The sequence below is a fragment of the Mytilus californianus genome, unplaced genomic scaffold (genome assembly GCF_021869535.1).
Source record: "Mytilus californianus isolate M0D057914Y unplaced genomic scaffold, xbMytCali1.0.p SCAF_7, whole genome shotgun sequence".
Taxonomy (NCBI): domain Eukaryota; kingdom Metazoa; phylum Mollusca; class Bivalvia; order Mytilida; family Mytilidae; genus Mytilus; species Mytilus californianus.
The window spans coordinates 58,770,692-58,795,213 of record NW_026262723.1 but is presented as its reverse complement, the minus strand read 5'-3'; the positions used below and the strand labels follow the sequence as shown (position 1 = coordinate 58,795,213).

General features: G+C 31.8%; 1 protein-coding gene across 3 annotated transcripts in view; it reads right to left on the bottom strand.

The window, feature by feature from the left end:
- The window catches only part of LOC127709437 (disks large homolog 5-like), a 98,262-nt gene that overhangs the window by 2,421 nt on the left and 71,319 nt on the right, over positions 1–24,522 (bottom strand). For all 3 annotated transcript variants that reach the window (XM_052214978.1, XM_052214979.1, XM_052214980.1), the window contains 21 exons: positions 23,166–23,382; positions 21,907–22,042; positions 20,832–20,959; positions 19,944–20,049; positions 18,344–18,416; positions 17,352–17,455; positions 15,402–16,738; positions 13,832–14,115; positions 11,956–12,031; positions 10,261–10,423; positions 9,326–9,428; positions 8,521–8,668; positions 7,924–8,104; positions 7,459–7,561; positions 5,984–6,203; positions 5,369–5,571; positions 4,565–4,606; positions 3,919–4,020; positions 3,293–3,420; positions 2,925–3,034; positions 897–1,006 (listed from right to left, as the gene is read on the bottom strand). In XM_052214978.1, coding sequence (XP_052070938.1) covers positions 897–1,006; positions 2,925–3,034; positions 3,293–3,420; positions 3,919–4,020; positions 4,565–4,606; positions 5,369–5,571; positions 5,984–6,203; positions 7,459–7,561; positions 7,924–8,104; positions 8,521–8,668; positions 9,326–9,428; positions 10,261–10,423; positions 11,956–12,031; positions 13,832–14,115; positions 15,402–16,738; positions 17,352–17,455; positions 18,344–18,416; positions 19,944–20,049; positions 20,832–20,959; positions 21,907–22,042; positions 23,166–23,382 — 4,074 coding nt within the window. The remainder of the gene's footprint in view (positions 1–896; positions 1,007–2,924; positions 3,035–3,292; positions 3,421–3,918; positions 4,021–4,564; positions 4,607–5,368; positions 5,572–5,983; positions 6,204–7,458; positions 7,562–7,923; positions 8,105–8,520; positions 8,669–9,325; positions 9,429–10,260; positions 10,424–11,955; positions 12,032–13,831; positions 14,116–15,401; positions 16,739–17,351; positions 17,456–18,343; positions 18,417–19,943; positions 20,050–20,831; positions 20,960–21,906; positions 22,043–23,165; positions 23,383–24,522) is intronic.

The following is a 24,522-nucleotide window of genomic DNA, read 5'->3' as shown; positions in this document are numbered from 1 at the left end:
TAGAGGATGAAATACAACATACTGTGGATAACAATTTTCAACGATTATGGGAAAATTGTCTTTTCGTGAATATTTGATTTCATTATTTTGCCATAGTCTGCCTACAAGCCTTTAGAAAATTTGTAAATCATTAAACATTGAAATTCGTGGTTCACCTGTACCAAAGAAATCCATGAAAATTGGTATCCAACAAATACTAATGAATCCACAGTATTTTAAATAAATTTTACATTTCATACAACAATGGCACTAAAACATAAAACATCCCTCATCGACCATTACAATTTGGCTGTAATACATTTTGGTGTAGGATCACCATCAGTTTTAATGTCCGGGAGTCGGTTTTACAAAAAAACTTAAGACTAAGATTGATTCTAAGTCATGAACAATTCAGTATACTTACGATCAATCTTAGTCGTAAGTTTTTTTGTGAAACCGACTCCAGGTGAAAAGGGATTTATGGCTTCTACATGATAGCAATGTATTATAAATATTGTTAACCAACTTGTATTCAAAGCAATATATTTCCTTCTCTTATATGAGTATAGGACAGAAATAGAAAATAGTGAATTTAAATTGCTGTGAAAACAGCTGAAAAGGGCTTGATATAAAAAAAAGTATCTGCAGGAATAAATTGGTAGAACAATCATTAGACATTTGAAACTCTATGTTAATCTGTTTAATAGGTTCATTCACAATTTTTATATGCTGCGGACAATTTAGAGCTTGACAAATTTTATAGACCACAGTCTATTTTTAAAGACTGTATGTTGTCCTCTACTACTTGTCTTTTTGTTATTTTTCATCAGGTTGTTGTCTCATTTTTGACATTTACCCTAGATCTCCTTTTATTCACGATCGTCAATATAATTAATACTAATTTCTCTACTCCTTACCCGAAAATTGGTGGTTATAGTCTTTTTCAAATTTCTGGAATTTTTCAAATATATCTTTGGCAGCTTTAGCATTTAACCTTTCTGGTAAAAACTGTGGATCACGTAATTCCCTGAAATTGAAAATTATTAATCATTTTTAACAGGAAAAGTGAAACATCTATCTCAATTAAAAATGAATCATACCATGTTAGAACAATGTAATGAAGTTTTTGAATGCTTTACTTCATTTACTGAATAAGACAGACAAAATATACTGTAACACAGAGATATGTCTCCCTTTTTTGATAATTTGATAGTAAAATGCAAAAGTTGATATTAAAATAGCAAAACTTTAACATGTAAGTTATGCAAACTATTCAAAGTCAATGAACCATGACTGAGGTATAGAGCCAAGCAATCTCCATGGAAATGAGATGTGCCAATGCTAAATAATTACATACCAAATATAACTGACCTACCATTGGAAGTTCCCCATAAACTGACCTAATCACAAACTAATACATATAAACTAAGCAAAAGTTTCAAAGACAATAGACCATGACTGATGGGGCGGGGCCAAACAATCTCCATAGTAATCATGGTAATGGGATGTGCAAATACTAATACAACTGCACACCAAATATCATTGACCAACCACTAGTGGTTCCCCATAAACTGACCGAATCACAAACTAATACATGTAAATAAAGCAAAAGTTTCAAAGTCAGTAGACCATGACTGAGGGGGCAGGGCCAAATAATCTCCATATTAATGAGATGTGCCAATGCTAATACAACTGCATACCAAATATCACTGACCTACCACTAGTGGTTCCCCATAAACTGACCTATGAACATCAAAATTATTTATTTTGTAAAAATATCTCTCTCCATTTGAACTGTACACGTATACCTAACTACAAAATTATTTTCATTTACCTGTGTTTAAAGTAATTGCAAATGGCTGATATTTTTGGTTCTAGCATATTGTTTTTCTAAAATTGCTTAACATTTCACAGCGGTATAACATGTTACTTTAATTATTCTTCCCTTAGTTTATTTATTTTGTATTTACATTGTATCATAGATCAAATTTATTTGTTCAGTGCATGTTCACTGGTGTTGATATGTCTTTTAATTGAATTAAGCCATTTCAATTGATATTTTATAGTGTGTCTTTCTATGTTGTGATGTAACACTAATTTTTCAGATAAAGGTGAAGGTTTGGTACCATTAAAACGTTTAAACCCGTTGCAATTGTTTGCACCTGTCCTAAGTCAGGAATCTGATGTTCAGTAGTTGTTGTTTGTTGATGTGGTTCATAAGTGTTTCTTGTTTTTTATATAGATTAGACCATTGGTTTTCCTGAATGGTTTTACACTAGTTATTTTTGGGGCCCTTTATAGCTTGCTGTTCGGTGTGAGCCAAGGCTCCGTGTTGAAGACCATACTTTGACCTATAATGGTTTACTTTTATAAATTTTGACTTGGATGGAGAGTTGTCTCATTGGCACTTATACCACATCTTCTCATATCTACTAATCACAAACTAATACACTGACAAAGCTGCAGCTGGAAAGAGCATACCTATGTCTCACTGTTTGACTCTGTCAAGACGAGATAAGAAAGCAGAAACAGTGGACTAGAAAAGCAATATAAGCTAAGTTTCTTTATAGGGCAACAGATCAGAATGTATTGTAAAGCATAAGTTTTTGCATGCATTTATTATGGTGATTGTCGAATGATGGACACAGATGCTAGATAATTGCAATTTCCGGAAATGCTACATACCTATTACACTATCAAAGCTTAAAAAAAACTATTTTGTCACAATTTTCACAATAATAAAAACATTGCAAAAGTTTCTGAATTACAGTACAATTGTAGTATTGTGGTATTTATCTGTTTGATCATACAAGTTCTATTTGAACATCCTCCTCTAAATTCGCCTCTCAAATTCATAATTATATTTATATTTCAGATATGTTTACATGTTTGGATGACTTCAAATGTCGCCCCTGGTTTACCTTTTATGTCACAAGATAACATACCTTAACTGTTTGACAGATTTGTGTCTTGCAAATATTACAATAGGATATATATGTTGCCTGTGAAGTCTTTCTATAGATGATGGACTTCCATTTAGTAGGCTGTGCATGCCCTGAAAAAAAAGAGGTTTTAACATTAAGATATTGTGAACTAGATTGATCAATGTCAAAAAAATTCATTATTCCACTCATAAATCATATTATATTATACAAAGAAGAGTTACGTTTATAGATTTTTTCTTTAAAAATATGTATCAATTTCAAAAGATATAGAAAACAAATTTATTTTGGCTCCTTTCATGTTAACATGAAATTTGATTTGTTATAAATGTTTTAAGATAAGAAAACAACTGCTATAATTAACTTTGTACCTTGTCGCTGATTTCATGAATACTTGTGACACGAATACACACAAAATGGTCGTCTTCCTGCCAATAATCAATGTAAGTACCATCTGCTAATCCTTGTTCCATTACTTGAACAGAGGCTTGCATCACAGCTTGAAAAAAACAAATCCTTGATTTTGAAATGAGAAGTAAACACATGTATTTGTTTAAAATAAGCACAAAATAATCTCTTGATTAAAAAAAAATCTAAAGCAAAAGAAAAGATATGTACTGCATTAACAGCAACTTATTTGTGATTAATATTAAGAATATTTCTTTAATAAGAACATGTACATCATAATAAAACTATACCAAAACTCATACCACAATTAGTCGGCTTAAAAACAACAAATAATTTAGTTAATTTTGCAATTGGCCGTTTTAGAACCTAAAAAACTATGGGTAATTAAATTATTCGTACCCCAAAATAAAAGTAACAACACATCATTGGTAAAATTTCCATTGTATAGGATGTTTTTAACAAATCATATTGTTTTGGTGTACACTTTTGAGAATATAAGCCAGAATGCATTAGATTCTGAAACAGCAAATTGATCAAAAATTTACATAAATTTATTTTTGGAAGAATTCATCAGATAAAATGTACCTACCTGGTTGACAAGCTAAATATATATCAGGAGATTCTGAGACTAGTTTTTTAATTAAAGGATCAGACAACGGAGCTAATAAAATCACAGGGCGTATCTTTTTACCTATAAATATAAATGTTCAAATTAAGTTTTTTTATATATTACACAATGCATATGAATAGAAAATTCAAATTGTCACCATTATAGGACAAAAACTAAACAAAAATAGCCAGGAGTGTATGAAGTGTGTGTCCTCTTCTTTCAGTATTTCATTGCTAAACTGCTGAGTTTTACAATTGAAGTCAGAGACCTCTGCAATATCTTAAAGTCTTCAAAAATTTATAGGAAGCCTTTATTTATCGAACCAAACACTGGGTAAAATTTTCTAAAGGTTCACCACAATAAAACATTGCAATATGTGCCTGACAAAGGAATAATATTTCCCCGAGTCATTTTCGTTAATTTCATTATTCTGATCTTCAAAATTTCAAAACCACTTTTAACCAACAAAATCATACAGCATTTTAAAGGAAGGTTAAATTCTGCATCATTTATCCAAACAATTTTACATATCGGAAAGGAAAAGTTTCTAGTTCTTTTTTCACATATTTTCTTACATAATCAATAAGACAATTTTGCTGCAACACATATTTCCTATTATACTTACATTCCATTCTTTCAATTTTGGTATAGGTGTATACAGAAATATCTGGAAAGAAACAAGAAGCCATTAGCATGAGTATAAACAAATAAATGGGGAATGTGTCCATGGGACACAGATAATGCCCCTGTTTGCATATAACGTTATAAAGGGACATAACTCAAGAAAGGTAAAAGTGACGCTACCAAAATTTGTACTTGATCTGAGTTTTGTGGTTATAAGCATTGTGTATAAGTTTCATAACATTTGATTGAGGCAAACTTAAGATACAGAAATGAAAAATTCAGCAATGTTTCCATTTGTAAAGGGGCATAACTCTATAAAGGTAAAAGTGACACCACCAAAATTCAGACTTGATCTGTGTTTTATGGTAATAAGCATTGTGTATAAATTTCACAACATTTGGTTGAGACAAACTAAAGTTAGAGAACGTAAACCAATTTCAAGACGTACAGACAGACAAGGGTAAAACTTAATGCCCCCTCCGCTATGGCGTGGGCATAAAAAGTATTTCACTTTAAATACGGATAAATCCAATGGAACAGAATACATATTTCTTTTAGTATATGAATCCACCGAATTTGAAAACTAATACACTATCCACCTCTGAAATCCCACAAATCTTAGTAGGAATTACTAAGTAAAGAAGAAGGACATTAAGGACGGTTTTTAAAATAAGAATGAACTTTATGAGAATTATTTCAAATTTGTTCACAATAGTGAATAAAAGCGAAATGAATAAAATCAAAAAATGTAAATGAATTAGACAAGATTTGAAATACTAACACACAAATGTACATGTAAACCTACCATCTAACTGTGGGACTGAATCACTATTTAAAGAGGCATCAGAAAAAGAGTTGAATTCTCGGCTATCTTTGGAATTGTTTCTTTTATGTTTCCGTCTTTGAAGAAAACTTCTCCTGACATTTCCTGACCCTCGTCTGGAACCTTTCAGGTCTTCGAATTCATTCTCTGACTGGCTTCTCTTTAAATTAAAATCATCTTCTAACCTGTTAATGAACGAATACTAAGTTATTGTTTCTGATTTGTAAAAATGCATTTGCAGAATAAAAAATTTTTTCACAAGACTAAGTATAATCTTTTATGAGAAAAATGACTATCAAACTCTTTCAAGGTATTGAGGAAAGGAAATCTTCTTTAAGCTTGAAGAGGTTCTGACAAAAAAAACCTTGCAATAAGAAAGTGATGATGAACGGTTAAAAACATTATACCCTCTGTAACTTTGTTGTGTTAAGCATACAAATTATCTATTCTACTGCTATATCTCTCTCAATAAATAGCTCATTGCATCTTTTTACTTTTTTTACTTTCCAAACTATTTGCTCTTATGAAAGTAAACCCAGAAATGTGCATAGAATGCAGGAATATGGATACATATTTAATATTATATACATTATATACCTTTCTTTACTTGGAATGGTACCACATTTCTGTGTTTTTCTGCCCTCATCATCCACCAGCCATGCAAACCAATGACCTAGCTTGCCATCATGGATTGTACTTTCAACCAATAAAATGTCATTTTTCTTGAAGCTCAATTCTCCGTGATTTTCAGCTGTGTGATCAAAATGGACTCTTACATAAAAATGGTCTCCTGGTTGATTGTAAACCTTCTTGTATCCTGTTAGAAGAATAACAAACATGATATAATTATAAGCTGGTGATCATAAGTCTCCTGAAAGAAATAATCTTAACTTTAGGGATGTATAAATACCCTACCTAGGTCTCTGTGTTTTTGTTAAGATGTTTTTCTATTTTTACTGATTTTCATAGTTTGTTCTCAAGTTGTACTGTTACTTCATTATCCCTGGTTAGGGGAGGGTTGGTGCCTTCAAACATGTTTAACCTATCCGCATTCTATATGTGCTTGTCCCAAGTCAGGAGCCTATAGTTTAGTGGTTGTCATTAGTTTATGTCTGTCATATTTGTTTTTTTTTTCGTAAATTGTTTTACTATAAATTAGGCCTGTAGATTTCTCAATTGAATTGTTTCATGTTTTTCATGTCAGTGTCTTTTATAGCCAACTATACAACGGTATAGGTTTTTCTTGTTGAAGGCTGTATGGTTGCCTATAATTGCTCACATCCACTTCATTTGAACTTTGGTGGTTAGTTGTCTCATTGGTAATCATACCACATCTCCTTATTTTTATATTATGAACAAATGTATGCAATTTGTGGTATTGAAGGATTGTGATGATGTGGATTACCCCCCTTAGAGGGTATGGGTATGCTGTTGTCAATGTAGGTTGCAATGAGAAACAATAATATATATGGTTGGTTTTGAGGTAGGGATCTCAATGATTTATGATTGAAATAAATTATTGATTTATGAAAGTTAGGGGGATGTTGCTTTCAATCTTTAAGCATCTTGTAATGAGATAAAAAAAAATAATATATGGATATGGATGCGGCTCTGATCAATATTTTTCAAAGATTTAATATTGATTTGAGGGGTTGGAAATGAGTCCCTTAAAGAAGAGGTGTGTTGCAGTAAATGTATCTTGTTATAAGGATGTTTACGGTTAAGGGGTGTGAAATTGATTTTGAGATAATTAAACATTTGACGAGATAGGTGTTGCAGTCAATGCTTCTTAACATAAGGAATCAGAATAAATGGATTAGGTATTGTGCAGAATAAATGTAAAGGTGAACTATTTTAGTGTTGACCTTCATAGTCAAAACAAAACTTATAACCTGAACTTTTTGTTTGTACTTTGCCTCATTCATAGCTTTACTGTTCTAAAACCCTATTAACAACTCCTATCAGTAACTAGACACCCTTTAGGAGATTAAAAGTATATCTACCAGGTCTCCAGTGGAGATAGTTTTTACTTAGTTAAGAGGTAACAGTAAATATTAGTCTTTGTAACTTACTGGCAGGATTATATTGTACTAGCATTCTAACAGAAGGGCATGGTTTGGTCAGTTCTAGAGATGCTTCTTCGGCTGTCAGCTTTCTGAAGTCAACTCCATTATACTGCAAAATAAATCATTAATTTTTCACTTTATCAGCCGCAAGAAGAACATATATAGAAATAATAATAAGATTCTTGTGTATTCAACTCATTTAAGGAGATATTATGATTCTTTTTAGAGCAGGCTACCCTATAACTAAAATTTTATTTTACTATGCTATCAAATGCTGCCACCATATGTGACAACATAATTTTAGTTTGTAGAAGAATCTCTTAAGGAGATTTATGATCAATTCTAAGTTACAGACTGTAAACATCTGTAAAGCTAGTTTTTATAAATAGCAAACAAAAATATTTTTTTGCAAAGCAAGGGTTGTATTTATTTTAATATGAACATAAATTTGTAAATTTCCAAAACACTTACTTCTAAAATTTGATCACAGCAATGAAGACCATCATGGCCGAAAGCAAAACTTTGTGGTTGAACCTCATGGACAAATATTCCTACAGCATTGCCACCAATGGTACTGATGCCAAGACTAAGGTTTGGAGAACTTTTCTTAAATGACAAGACTCTGGCTGCCTCACATGCTGTATCACTGGCACTGGTGAAGGAAAAAAAAACCCCATATAATTATATTAAGTGAAACTGTATTCATATGATACAGAGAGGTCAAGTTATTGTAAAACAAATCAAAGAGGATTTGCATTTTCATCATTTCAACTAGCCAAATATGATTTTACAATCAGTAAATTGAAAGATCAGAATTTTTAATTGAACTACACTAACAATACCTTTTTTTTCACAATTGGCTGACATTTTTCATCAGTTGAATAGTTTAAAGTAGATTGTGTTCAGTTCACTGGTATTCTGACAAGGAAAACCTTTTTGATACAGGACATAAAGTTCAAATATGCATAATAAATGATACTATGGAAACACTTGACTTCATGTCATAATCCTGCCATCGGAACAAAAATGAGTTTAATATATAGAATTGCGAAGTAACAAAATACTTACTCAACAATAGAAGCTCTTGGAGTTTTATTTCTTCCACTGGAACCTGTACCGTTATGGTTACGTTTAAATGTTCCTAAACCAGGAGAATTTTTAGGAGAATTATTAGCACTGTCTTCCCCTGATGAATCACCAGTTTTACTGTAATATTCTGTAACCGAAAATAAGTGTTACAAAATCTGTTCATAAACTCGCAATTTGAAGATAAATGTTGTCTTCTAAATATAAACTTAACAATGATAATTCATTTCTTAATACATATTCATTATTGCTACAGGCCTAATTTCATTTGTGAAATTCCACTGGAGGTTAAGCCATCAAAATAAAAAATTGTAAAGAGTTCCCCAGAAACATGTCTCATTAGTAATTGCTGCTATCAGCTTAAAAGTGAAATGTTGACGGACTAAAAACAAGTCAATTTATCAGTGAAATACCAAAAATAATATTGCTTTTTTGTTGAAGATTCTTCTGTTCAAGATTGGTCACATTGGAATTAAGACTTGTCAAAGTTATTTATGTCTAAAAATGTAACCCTTACATTATATAATGTTAACAACAAAAAAACTAAGACCATCTATAAGATAAATACAATTTTATTTTTAATATCAGTGGATTATGAGAGTACCCAATGAACACCAATGAATGCTGGCAGTTATGGCTTGTCAATGTTTTAAAATACAGAACTATAGTACATAGACTTTTACAAAGTAATTGAAGCAAACATGCAGATATTTTGGAACAACAATTTTGCCACATTTCATGGTTCTAAACCATACCTTGATCTATGTATGTTGATAAGACCACTTACCATCAGGATTATGTTGTACAAGCAGACTGAGGGAATTCCCCACCTGCTTCAATATTTGTGACGCCATTTCCTGAGATGCAGTTCTCATGTTTATTCCACAAATCTAAAAATAAAGATATATTTTCATATTAATTATACCTTGTTTTCTTTTTGGAATGCCTCATCTATAAACATATTGCTTTTCATATTTACATATTGTTCCATTGTTTTGCATAATTATAAAATGGAAAATGTAAACCAAATATTATGTTACTTATATTTGCAGGCAGCTTATTTTTTTTGTGAATTTCACAAATATAAATGGGCATGAATATATATGTCAAAGTCATATCTTTTCTTAAATATATATATACACACACAAACAAAGTTAGGAACTTGTAAATATAAATCACAGCAAAATCACTGAAAAGAGCTAAATGCAAAATTAAGTTGTTTATAGTAGTTTAAGTAGAAACAGGCATGCTAAATGTTCTGATTCTTATGTCAAGTTTACTCTTTTGTTATTTGTTATAAAAAAAGCTTCTTACAAAATTAATTCCAAAAATCAATTGTGTCTTTTTAAAAAAAAAAAAATATAGCTTGAGGTGAAGTGCAATCCTTTTCATTTTTAAAATAACATTAACGGTACCGATTTTTCTGTACCAGATGCGCATTTTGGCAATAAATGTCTCTTCAGTGATGCTGGACGCCAAATATTAAAAATATTAAAAATATGAAGAGCTTTAATAATAACAAAAACAAAAAAGTAAAAATTGGGCAAGGAATCAAGCTTTCCTTCTCTGTTCTAAAGGTTCTATGAAAAATAAATTGCAAACACTGTAAATATTGTATGCTGATACAATACCATGCCAGCTCAAATACAATATAGACAGACACCCATAACTGACATTTAATCCTGAAAGTGAGGCAAAAAAGATTTTCCCTTGTTAACTCACCTCTAAAAATTGATCCCCTATAACAAGTCCTGCTTTAGCTGCCAAACTATTCTCATTTACACTGGAGACAAAAGTTCCTCCTTTAGGACCAGTCTCTATCTGGAATCCTACAGGTTGTGAGGTTCGTTCTATATATATTGTTCTGGTCTGTCCTGGATGAAGTCTGAAATTAAAATGTCATAGTTTTATTATGAATCTATAACAAAAGTTCATATTTCATCAAGTCACACAACTGCATGATTGAAGAAAATTTATGGATTTTGTATGTATGAATAGGTGGGTTTGAATCTTTAAAAATTTTCTGAGTCAGGTTTATGTAAATGTTGAACATGGGTTTAAGTGATCAGTAAAGTTTTGCTTGTTTATTAGTGTTTAATCCAACTTTCAAATACTTTAGCTAAAAAAAAAGTAAAATAACAAAAATACCAAACTCCAAGGAAAAGTCAAAACGGAAAGTCCTTAATCAAATGGCAAAATCAAAAGCTCAAACACATCAAACTAATGGAAAACAGCTGTCATATTCCTGACTTGGAACATGCATTTCCTTATGTAAAGCAGCCAGTTTTTATTGGTGGATGTAGTTGGAGTACACCAAGTGAACCACCAACCTTCCACAGGAAAACCATGTCCATAAAGATCAGAACCAAATACACCTTACCATAGTGGGGTTTCAAACCTTGCAACAACAGAGTTGACAGACTAGTGAATACTGAAGATAAACTTCTTAAGACAACCTGGCCACCAAGGCTCCATAGATCAGTAAAGTGTACAGTATATATTTATCAAGTGATTAATGTTTCATATTAAACAAAGAAAATATATGACTAAGAAAGAACAGAATGAGACGTAAACTGATATTTGGAGGTCTCTAAGTATTGATTTAAAGGGATGCAGTGCAAGAAACACTTTAAAGGAGACTCTAACAACCACCACATAATTCTGCATCTGAAGAAGGTCCATAAAGGACCTAAACCAGACAGGCATACAATGAGCATTAGGCACTGTTAGCACTACACAGTAACATTACCTTTCCTTTAACTATCAAATTTATGGCTAATTTCTCTAAGTCACCACATTGTGGTTTTAAATAACTAAACATTGGCAAATGATTTAATAAGCATTAGACTTATCATTTTCTCACTGCTAAAATAAGAACATTGTACTAATGTTCTTACACGACTTGTGTTTATAACTTCTTTTTCTATCCGATATTTCAGATGAAATGTTCATACAAATAATCATGATTCTCTGTGTACAATGTTCTGTCATTTGTCTATATTTCTTCACAACATATTATGGGAAGAGGGGCAGAAGGACCTTTTTTGGGAAGCTGGGATCTGGCTTTTATTTCTACAGGAATTCGGGATTGGGCCCTTATTTTTGCATGAATTCAGGATTTACACCTATTGGGACTCGGGAATTAATAATTAATTTTTCGGATCCGGGAAAGAAAGATTTATTTTTTGGGGAATACTGGATGACATCCCCTCCTACCACCCCTCTGTAAATGGTTACTCATCTAAATTTAATGAAGTATTTACTATCATAACAATTTACTTATCCAGTAAAATTTGACTTTTGTCATGCCATGTACTCTTTTCAGTTGGAAAGAATGTACTTCGATCTGTATGGAAACTTCAACATGAAGACACTCTTTACAAAGGAGACATATTTAAATCAACAGCCTAAATTTACCTTCTTCTTGCATGTTCTGGGTCATCAATATTTTCTGATTCAAACATGGGAGATCCGGGGCTACTTCTGGCAGACACTGTAAAAAATAATCATATAAAAAGTAATCTGAAATAAAGTTTAATTTCAAAGCTTTTGTATCAAATAGTGATTGTGTTATCTATATATACTTGCATATTTAAGTTAGAGAACGGAAACGTAATTCAGCAATTTTTCCATTTTTAAGGGGCATAACTCTAGAACAGTAAAAGTGACGCCGACAAAATTCAAATTTGATCTGTGTTTTGTGGTAATTAGCATTGTATATATGTTTCATAACATTTAGTTTAGGCAAACTAAAAATAAAGAACGGAAACGAAAAATTCAGCAATTTTTCCATTTGTAAAGGGGCATAACTCTAGAACGGTAAAAGTGACACCACCAAAATTCAAACTTGATCTGTGTTTTGTGGTATTTTAAATAAGCATTGTGTATAAGTTTCATAACATTTGGTTGAGGCAAACTAAAGTTAGAGAACGGAAACCAATTGTGGGACGTACAGACAGACAAGGGTAAAACTTAATGCCCCCTCCGCTACGGCGGGGGCATAAAAAAATACAGCCAACAGACTCCCATTCAATTGTAAAGATGTATGTTAAAATTTATTATACTCTGTCTAATAGCTTTACTTAGAAACTTCAAAATGGAATACAAGCACTATACATATAATGTGAAAAAATTGCATATACAAACATTAGCCTGAAAAGAAATCTGTTATGGTTGTTTTTTTATCTTTTCAAACTCACAAATGACTTCACTCTACATTGAACTCTATCTTTTGTAATAATATTGTAAAAATGACTAAGAAAACTATTTTGATAGATGTGTAGTTTGAGAATGTTAACTTTCTTTGATCAACTTGTTAAAAAATGAAGATAGTTTAAATGTTACTATTTTCCTGATCCGAAAGTTTGATGAATTTAAGGTAGATTCATGGTATACCGCCATCTTGGATTGTACAATCCCAGTATAAAATCGGTCTAGTTATTTGCCCAAATCTGCAAATTTGGAGACAGATTTGCAATTTATTTGTTAGACTGTTTATTTATATAAAGAAAACTTGGTGATTTATTGTATAACTCAAAATATTTAAACAAATATCAAATTTTGTGTTTTCAGAATCATTTTTTTCAAATAAGCCATTTAAGGGGAGATAACTCTTTTAGTAAAAATTATATACTGGGCAGATAGGGAAAATTTTAATTTTTACTTGTAGCACGAAAACAAGTTCGGTGACACCATTTTTTCTTTTCATTTTCATAAAACATATTATAAAACCTATCTTCTCACAATTTATTTCAAAATTTTATCTCATAGATTTTTTTTTAAGCACACAAATGTGTTTTTTCATGAACATTCTAACCAAATTTAGGCAATTTTCAACGACTCATAGCTTGGAAAATAGCACGGTGACCCATACTTTTTATTATATTTTTGAAAAAAGCATAGTAAAATCTTCATTTTGGCAAAGTATAAGAAAATTCAATCTCAAGAAATATTTACTTATGATCTACCTTAAGACAAACTTTTTGTAGCTTTTGTAAGATAAAGGTTTTAATGGTTACATTGACCTTTTTGCCAGCTTTTTATTACATTGCAAGAATTTAATTTTACCAGCAAACAACTGCAAGGATTTCAATATATGCATCAGGTTTTGTTCGTGGTTTGTATGTTAAATAGGCCAGTTAAATTTGTTCAATGCACTCAAAGTGACAAAGAAATATTTGCGTAGGGTAAATTTTACAAAATATTGTCTTCAAAGAAACTAGTGATAATGCGACATCTACTAAATTACAAAATATATGGTATGCTTATTTTCCTAGTAGGAACAGAAACTTACCAACTTCAACAGAACCTGTAGAAGCTATGCTCTGATTAGATGGAGGAATCCACATCCAGTTGGACTGTGGCACTTTTCTGGGAAATGTGCTGGTTTCATATTCCGCTGACTTCCTGGGTCCTTGGTGACTTGAATATAACATATGGTCACTAGGTGTAGAACTTATCTGAGAAGGACTAGGAGAACTACACCATTCAGGGAAGGAAGGTGAGGGCCTTCTGAATTCTTGGTCTGTATGTGGCATTGGAAATGGTTTAGGGCCAACTGGAGACATCCCTGTACTTCTGCAGTAATAAAAACATAAAGTCATAAATTAAAGGAAATTATGTATTGATTTGATTGACCATAGCTTAATATTATCCTCTAAAATTAACAATGCTACATTCCATATGTGCCTGTACTAAGTCAGGAGCCTGTAATTCAGTGGTTATCATTTGTTGCTGTGTAACATATTTGCTTTCGTTCATTATTTAGTACGTAAATTAGGCAGTTAGTTTTCTCTTTTGAATTGTTTTACAATTGTCATTTCGGGGCCTTTTATAGCTGACTATGCAGTATGGGCTTTGCTCATTGTTGCAGGCCGTACGGTGACGTATCGCTGTTAATTTCTGTGTCATTTGATCTCTTGTGGAGAGTTGTCTCATTGGCAATCATACCACATCTTCTTATTTTTATATATATAAAAGTACAGCTGATAAAACTTTTTAAAGTATTTGTGCAATCTGCTTTATCAGAATTAACTACACAAAGTTTTCAACCACCTACAAGACTGCTGTCACGATTTCATGATGAAGAACAGCAATAAAGAACTGGTCCTAGTCATCTATTATTTTGTTAACCAATTTGGGCTTCGTAGGTTTGCACTAACTTTTCCAAGTTGAAATTTCTAATATTAAAAGATGTTAAGATGAGTGAGATGTTAATGCCTTACATGTTTAGGGAAATTACACATTTCCATCCTTAAATATGAGAACAGAATGATATGAACAAATAATGATTTTTTTGTGAAAACATTTATGTATGTAAATAATTAAAGGGATTTTTGCAATGTGAGTAAACCGGAAACACCATACTATACTAACCTAAAATTTTGTTATCAACTTTTTTAAATGTTTTTAGGAAAACAATCCAAAACTAGAACTGTGATTAAATACACAATACTATCCTGACTATTAGTATATTGAAGTAAGTAAATTTGATTGTCTCCCCTTTAACATGTTTGATTAGGATTATATTCTTTCATGCACATCCTCATGTAGTGTTCTATAACTGTGTAAAATTTCATCAATTTCTTTCCTGTTGTTAAGGAGGAGTTGCACTTGTAAGACACATGGACAGGCAAGAGACAGACTGACAGAGTGATTCCTAAATACCCCCAAAACTTTGTTTGCTTGAGTAAAAACAGAGTTCTTGGAAAGTGGAGGTCCAAAGGTTTTGACCACCAAAATTTTTAAAGGACCAACACATTTTTGTTATCTTGCAATAGAAATAATAGTGAGGAACAGCAGATTTTCTTCAAGGACCACCAAGAAAAATTGATTTTGAGAACTCTGGTAAAAAATATAATTACCCATAATGGCTGCCTCTACTTGACGGGAATGAACTAGTTGACGGTACTCTCTCTGTTAGATATGGTGGTGAATGTAATGAATCAAATGTTGATGTTTCACTTGACCATCGCGGACTTGAAGTTGACATTCGACTACTTTGTGAATCAGTTGATGTGTTAAATGGATGACTAGATCTAGAATGTGGTCCTGAATAATGATGACGGCGCTCCTTGTTGTCACGTTCAACAGGTCGCCGTCGTTGGGGTTTATTATTTCCTCCAGGTTCTCTGATTATGTCTCTTGAATAAGTGGATGGCACATCATGATGTCTATTTTTATGTGGATACGCTTTCTGTGAAACATAAGAATTACGGTTTGGAGACACTGTCTTTCTGGGCAGATATGAATTTTCATGAATATAGGAAGAGTATGGCGGCATGCTGGTAGTCATAGCAGAATTTTGCACAAACGGTGAAGATTTTACCCTTGGTTTTGGTGAACTTACAGGAGAATAAGAAGGGTAACGACGAACTGTGGAATCACTACTCTGTGGACTATGGTGGTATTTCACAGTAGAATCAGAACTTTGAGGACTATGACGAACAGCTTCATATGAAGAAATTGTCCTCTCTGGAGGATCAGGTGGAACTTTTTGTGTGCCATCTAAATTAGAGGTTAGAATACTTGGTCTTTCCTGCTTTTTACGAGGAGATGGAACCATCACAGTTCCATTCACTTGAGGAGGAATAATCCTATTACACTTTGGCCATGTGCCATTATTTTCTACTTCATATTCACGTTTCCGGCTGGACTTTTGAAAGTAATCATTCTTTTTGTCCATTAAACCTGTGTGTAATCCAAGGTCTTTCCAAAAGTCATCATCTGTCGTCTGTTGTGAAGATATATGTGATGTTGTCATTGGTGACACATGATTTGATTCTTCCAAATTATGTGGTTTATCATGATTTTTTCCCATTCGTGTATTACCACCAAAAAACTTTTTTAACAACCCTTGTTTATGATCATTTTCTTTGTGTCGATTACTCCCATTTAAAAACTTGGAATCACTTTTTTTAATAGTATCAGTTTGTGATTCACTACTTTTTAAGTTTTTATTATTATCTGGAGAACTATTTGGTTCCCAGGCATTTTTCTTCATGGATATGGTTTCTGGTTTTGAATAAGACATTTGTTCGGTTTTTGGCGAGATTGTGGTTTGTGTTATTGGTGTCGGTGAAGAAGCAGCAGAATTAAATGTCGTCTGCCTCCAAATATCTAATGACACTGGATCCTTACAGTCTTCTAAAACTTTTATTAATTCCTTTGGGGTTAAATTTTCTACTGAACGGCCATTCACCTGTTAAAAAAGAGAGAAGTAAATTGTAATTTCTCTATTAGTAATATATCTAATGATTTGCACATTAATTCCCGGAGAAATAACTCATTTTCCAGCAGTTTAACTGTCTTACCATCCTGATAGGCTTATATTTTGAATTGTAAAATCCATGCAGTGAGTGAGAGTAGCACATTTTTAACAGACAAATTCAAGAAAACTCATCACAACTAATTAACCATGATTTTGTATTTTTACTATTTTCAACGGAATAGCTCATGTTCTTTTAATATTAAACAGTTTAAAATCCAACATAAAATGCATAATCCATGACAATTATGAACAAGGATTAACTAGAAACACCATACATAGAGATCTTAGCAAAAATCTGTGAAGTAAACAAGTCCAGATATAATGAAGGAAGTGCCATGTATTTTTATTCATCATCTTTTACCTTCCTGGTATGATTCTAACTGAAACAATTGAAACAAATAATGCCTCAATGTTGAGGTATGACAAGAAAAAAATAATGCCTCAAAAGATATAGCCACCAGTTTCATTGTACATGTTCTTGTAATTACAATATTTGTATTTTAGACCAAAGCTACATTCTAGGTATAATGATAGCATGACTTACACAGACAATTCTGTCTCCAGTGGTAAGAATACCTTCCTTTGCAACAATAGATCCTGGTGTGATCCTACTAATGTATAAGCCATGTTCTATATGTAATCCAAGATCTGAAAGAAATAATGAATATGTTGTCAATCATTAGTTATGTACATAGCCAACGAAGACTGAGTAATACTAATACTCACTTTGTAAAGCAGAATATTGTTTTCGAATATGCAATCTTTAAAAGTCAGTGCCTGATTTTATGGAACTCAGAATGTAACAACATCCCTCCTTTTTTGAATGACAAACTTTTAAAAATACAATTTTGCTCTTAGAATCTTAATTTTATTTTGTCAATGACTTCTCAGGTCTTACACCATTTTTTTTTTAAAAATAAGTTGATTATATTACTAGGAGCAACATAACAAGATTGCCATCTTGGTTGTTAATCCTAACAGTATGATTGAATAAGTTTCTTTTGACTGTAATTGACTGATTGCTCCGTGTTGAAGGCCTCACTGTGACTTTGAGATGAAGCAATAAAAGCGCTGTTCCTTTCGCTTTTTGTGCGTTTTTTGCTGTGCATGTACTGATTTTGTGTCATGGATGGATACCCCAAATCCTGTGTTTTTCTATGATAAATGTTCTATCAAACCAGTGTGCCAGTGTGACATCTACCAATGTATTATGGGCAATTAAAAAGTAGTTCAATTTCACCATAGGAAAGTTTGGTGGCCAAAAAGTAGGAATATGTGTGAATAGGAACTTTCAATTTTATTGTATGACAATGTGAAGGTCTGTAATTAGATAGGCATATTCTAACACAGTGAACATACTATCACAGCCTTTTTTCAAAGTCTTTATTCAATTCAGTGACAGATCAAAGGTATGAACCTAAACTTACAGCCTGTTTATAACATTTTCTTATTAGTGATTTCTTAAAGATTACAAAATAAAATTCCAAATTACTTGACTTCCAAAACAGTTAATCAATCTAACTAATCAATACCAACCTTTGCCAAGCATGACACTTAGTTGTAATGGTTGCCAGGTTCTCGGAGTAATGCATCTTCTTCTTCTTACCAACTGTAACAACAAAAATAACAATGAGTAAATGTGATCAAATTAATTTGTGTGTAGCAAATCTTTGATGGTGTCTGTTAAATTTCTTCTAACTATATCTAGACAAAGGACAATTATTAAAGTACTTGACAAACTGCAGACACTTTTCTATTGTCAAAGACTCTATGTTGACATCTAGATGTCTATTGGTAATTTGGGTTGCTGTCCCATTGACCTTTACCCACATCTACATATATACATGTAAAAACATGTGTTGATCTCTGTTGGTCTTTTGGTTGTTTTTTTTTTGTGGCAATGGGTTAATGGGCTGCTGTTTCTTTGAAGTATACCCCATTTCTCCTTTTATTAATATAAAAAGAAAAGATGGACTAAATTTCTTGTCTATTTTTTTTTTTGTGCTGTTAGGTTGCTGTTTCTTTGACATGTACCACACATCTTTTATCTATAGGAAGAAACAACTAATAATTTATACTTGTGGCTGTATATGTTTACAGATATCAGTAATCGTTTTAAAATTTTATTGTCTTTTAATTTTCTTCTGTGTTTCTGTTCAAAATGTTAAAATGAGCAAAACCAAATCAGACTCTAGCTTGCTGTTCGGTGTGAGCCAAGGCTCCGTGTTGAAGGACATACTTTGACCTATAATGGTTTACTTTTACAAATTGTGACTTGGATGGAGAGTTGTCTCATTGGCACTCATACCACATCTTCTTATATCTATCTATAGAAATAATAAGTACTTCATGAAATGTTTATATAAATGGTACTTTGAAATACAACTGGTGTTTAAAGCTAATATATGCTCTATGATTATTAAATTCAAGTCTGACTAAGAAACCACAAATAAAAAATCCATTTCATTTCTGTTTACAAAGCTATTGTGTTTAACATTTGTCATGTTTGTTTTCCCCTATTATGTAAAAAGGATTGAAATTATTAAAACATAAACCACAGACACATAAATTAATTTTCTTGTGACAGATGTTGAAAACAAAATTGTTCAAAAGGACAGAGGCTGATTCGACAGAACAATATTTACATATATCAATACCGAACAAAGTTCTGTTTAAATAGAACCTGATGAAATTCATACTTTAATAAAAATCTAAAAATAGAAGAAAAAACATCCAGTCAGAATTTGTTCAGATGTTGGTCAACATGATTCTAGTATGATCTATACTTAACAACATAAATAACGCACAACATCTTACCATCCATAGCAGTTTCACCTTTTTTGTTTTTTGCTACAAATTTGTAAAAATCTAATTCATTTTAAGCCCAACCTTGAAATTAATGCTGAGTTTACAGAGAAATTTTTATTTATGTGGCTACATTGGAGATTTCAGCCACAAAAACAAGTCTCAGAAAAGTCAACTTCAAATTGGTCACTATACAAGAATTGGATTAAGAAAGTGAAAATTAAAGTCATTCTCTTTGTTTTCAGAGAAAAGATACTCCAAAGAAATTAATAATGGTGATGCGTTTCTTTTGTTGTTGAGTATAGTATGATCTGTTTGACATTCTACTTACAAATGAAGCTACACTAGAAGAAGAATTCCTGAGAACTTGTAAAGCTGATCGCTTGTCAAAATTTGTGACATCAATGTTGTTTATCTGTACAATAACATCATTTACTCTATAAAAAAAAAAAAAAAAAAAAAAATAAACATTTTTTTTAAATGCAGAAATAATACATGTTATTAATAATTATACCTCTTTATGGCATAAGTCACTGATATAGTGTTTAATGAATGACTGTCTAAGCAGAGAGTTAACTCTTTCATCTACATCTTGCATCTACTTTGTTTGATATTATTGAGATAGAGCAACAGATTTACTTAAACATTATCTGTTTTTGGATCCCAAATGCTTGTATGTCTATCTCTAAATATTGAGGTTCATTGGATTAACTTCAGTTTAATGATAACTAATGGATTTTTGAAAAATATCTATCATGTCTATGATAAAAATCAATAATTATAGCATGAATATGAATATTGCTGTACCATGTGTACAGGCTCATTATCAAGACAACAAACCAGTTCATTCTTATTCGAAGAAAACTCGCAGCAAGTACTAATTGTAATCAATATCGTTAAAATAACCCAAGCAATGATCAATCTGATAGTATTCAACATGATGCAACCACTCTTCCATTGAATCAACAAGGCAATTTTTTTCAAAGATATTTGATTATATTTCTTAAAAATGATAATCTACTTTATATTTTTACTTGTCCTTACCTTAACTTTCCATCATCAAGACTAGATGGTTTGACATAACTGACTAAGATGAGTTATCACTGGGACACTCTGTGTACTTGGTCTTACCTTAACTTTCCATCAGCAGGACTAAATGGTTTGACATAACTGACTAAGATAGAATTATCACTGGGACACTCTGTGTACTTGGTCTTACCTTAACTTTCCATCAGCAGGACTAGATGCTTTGACATAACTGACTAAGATAGAGTTATCACTAGGACATTGTGGGTCCTCTTTCCCTCCACATAAATCAAATCCTAAATTTTCTGGGTTTAATCCTCCCTGAAATTAAAATAATTCAAAATACTTGTAATCAGATTTTTAGTAATTAGTCATTTAATAATATGTAATTAACTGAAGAAGTGTGATAAATTTGGTAAAATTCTTTCAAAATAAAGTGCATTTAAATTTCTAAAAATGCATATGAATAAAATGGAAAGTCAGGAAACTAAAAAGACAACAACCAAATGACATTAAGATGTAAACATACATTTCAATGACGAACAAGAGTTTTTTCGGTTGTGTTCAATAGATTTTTAACCTGATAAAAGTTTCTAAGAATGGAAAGTGTATTATGCATGTCTACATTGTTTTCTTAGTCTTTTTTCAGGTCCAATATCTGACCAAATTGAAACCAGGTGAAGTCAGTATTATAATAATTTCATATAATGTTTTAAATGTCATTTTTGCAATTTGTACCTTCTTGTATCTGACGTCATGTTGCATGCAAATAAAATGCATTAAAATGTTTTTTTGTTTTTTCCGCTTAGTACTTTGATCAGCAGAAGAACAAATTAACCATGAACAGCCACAGAAGCTTGCCCTATCCTGAAAGTTTAATAAACTATGAAAATGAGGTCAAGGTCAGAATACTGTTGTCAGAAAAATGTAAGCATAAAATTTTATCGACCAACACAGTTGACCAATATTGACTCATTACATATAGTAAGAGATAAGATTTCTGCTGCAGGTCATCTTAAATTTGTAGCTTATCTGTGCATGTGAATATCTATTTAAGATCATTTCTAAAATTTGAGGCATTAATATTCAGTAGTTTTATAGATTAGTTTATGTTTTTTTAATAATTTTGTTATTAGACTTTAATCAGAGATAATTTCCTATTTCCTTCCACAAAATATAACTCTATTAAGTTCAACCATGTGTTTTTACCATTTTTCTTTCTGTTATAATGTATGTAGTAGTTTTGTACAAGGTGTAAATCTACATACGATTTCTATTTCGTGTGTTTCTGTTTCCCATTCCTGTAAGTCTGCATCAATGGCTGAATCTCGACTATGATTGTGTCCAACTCCATTCAGCTGACTTTTCCTTGCTTCTTTTTCTACCATGGCTTCATATTTCTCCCTAAAATAATAAGGCATATAAAATAAGACTTGGTATGATTGCCAATGGGACAACTATCCACCAGAGATCAAATGATGTGAATTTAAGCAACTGTAGGTCATAGTCCAGCCTTCAACAATGAGTAAAACCCATACCATATAGCAAGCTACAAAAGGTCCAGACATGACAAACCAATGTTAAACGTTATCTATTGCAAAATGTTAAACCAATTCAAAACAAAAAAAAAACAATGGCCTAATTTATGAGAAAACATTAAATGAAACAAATTTAAGACAGTAACCAATGTCAATCACTGAATGACAGGGTACTACTGACTTGGGACAGGCACATATACAATGTTGATGGGTTAAAAATTTACTGTGATTTATTTTTTCTTTCTACAAATTATTTATTTTAACATGAATAATAGTAAATGTGGGGTGTACATCCATGAGACAGCAACCCAAACACAAAAAAAACATCTCAAGGTCAACAAGGGTCTTCAACAATAAACATATGTCTAAAGAATGTGTCAAGTTTGAAATTAGATAGTGGCTAAAAAATTGCAAATAAAAAATATAAAAGTACGAAATTGTTCATTGTCTATGTTCTGGACATCAGAAAGATTGGATAAAATCTATACAAACAAGGAATAAGTTGAATCTGGAATAATTTCTAAATTAAGGAGGGTTAGCCATGCATGTGGCTAATGGGGTTAGTTAGTTCATACTGAATTATCAGTGAAAGTAACGTGAACCTTAGCCATGGGCCTCTTTAGTTTAGTCAGTTTTCATTATACATTTTTTATCAATTTTCAAGAATTCAAAATTAAATTAATCTAGATTCATATGATTCATTTATTACATGAAATAACATGGAAATAATTTCAATATTTCTGATTTATATTTGAACTTTCATTTATATCTGCAAAAGAAGGGATTGGACCAGGATTCTAAGAAACATCAATTTCATAAGTACAGTATGAGTGGCCACATCCCAAAATAGTATTTGTCAATTTCAATAATTAGATAAGTGTTAGTTTCATTATCATAATATGACATGATGACTAACTAATAACATGAGCAATTAACAGAACATGTATAATAATAAATAAATCATGTTAATGACTTAATCAAGGTTATACCTTATTTCCTTCAGTTCCCGTACAGCTTCATCTTTCTGCTTCTTCAGGTTATCATAATCCCTCAGAGCCTGAGCCTTCTCATTGTCTGCTCTGTCCCTCTGACGACGCAAGTTCTCTCCAAGAGTTCTGATACTGTCACATTCCTGCAAGCTCTTCTCTCTACAACTAAGTGCCCAGTCTCTGCTCTTTTTGTACTTTTCAACTTCACCCAATGCATCTGAAATATAAATAAACCTTTTTCTAACGGTTTGGAAATTTAGCAGCATTTTGTAAATTAGCGTATATATGTAATGCAAAATTACAAAATACCATATTATATGCACACATTGAAATAAAATTTTGTTGTCAGTGTTGTTCCAAACTGAATTTGGGAATCAGAATATTTCTAATTTTGATATTGGCTATATTTTATCTATCATAGGAGCTTAGCAGTACTATGAAGCCTATAGCAGATAACTGTGATACAAATAAAATCCTAATATAATTCTTGCTCACTGTCTATCTCTATACACACATGATGTCACTTAATGTAATTGAATATTATGCAATTATCATTCTCTATCCTAAAATAGTGTTTAATTCCTGAAAGATCCTTCAATAGTATCTAAATTATTGAATGCTATAATTTTGCATTAACCATGCTAACAGCTTATATAATACACCCTCAAGAATAAATCAAATATACACAGAAAAATATGCAGACCCTCATTTTTTGGAAATTTTGTAAGGATTCTATTGGTTTGTATACATAGTAGAAATTCTTTCAGGCCCAATAGAAATTTTACAAGCCTAGGCTAGTTGGCCCGTAGACTGCTGAACAACAAGGATACATTAGCCTTAGGCTATTTTCTGCTCTATGGTTGGGTTGTTGTCTTTGATGCATTCTCTGTTCCCATTCTCAATTTTATAATAGACCACGGCAATATATATATATATAGGTATTATACACTGGTTTTCAAGTAATTCTACAGTTGCTGTCTGCAACTCATTGAATGCCCTTGGCCTTTAACAGCAGTATCAAGTATAAAGGGAAACAGTGAGATTACTTTGTTTTTTGTACAGGGATACAGTACATTGTTTATCAAAAATGATAACAGTGTAATGTTTCCTGTTTTTCACAATGTAATAGGAAACAGTGTATGCTCCCTATAGGAAACGTTATACTTCAACTGACGAATGTTGTGACGGATCATTACGGGAGTACTTCCTTCATGATCTTTAAATAGACTGTAAACCATTACAACCTACTTGATCGTAAGTGCCTGGGAAACACTGAAGCTTATCAATAACCGCTTTCACGACAAACAATAGGGGACATTGTACATTTCTATTGGGGGAAATAACCTCGTATGGAGAG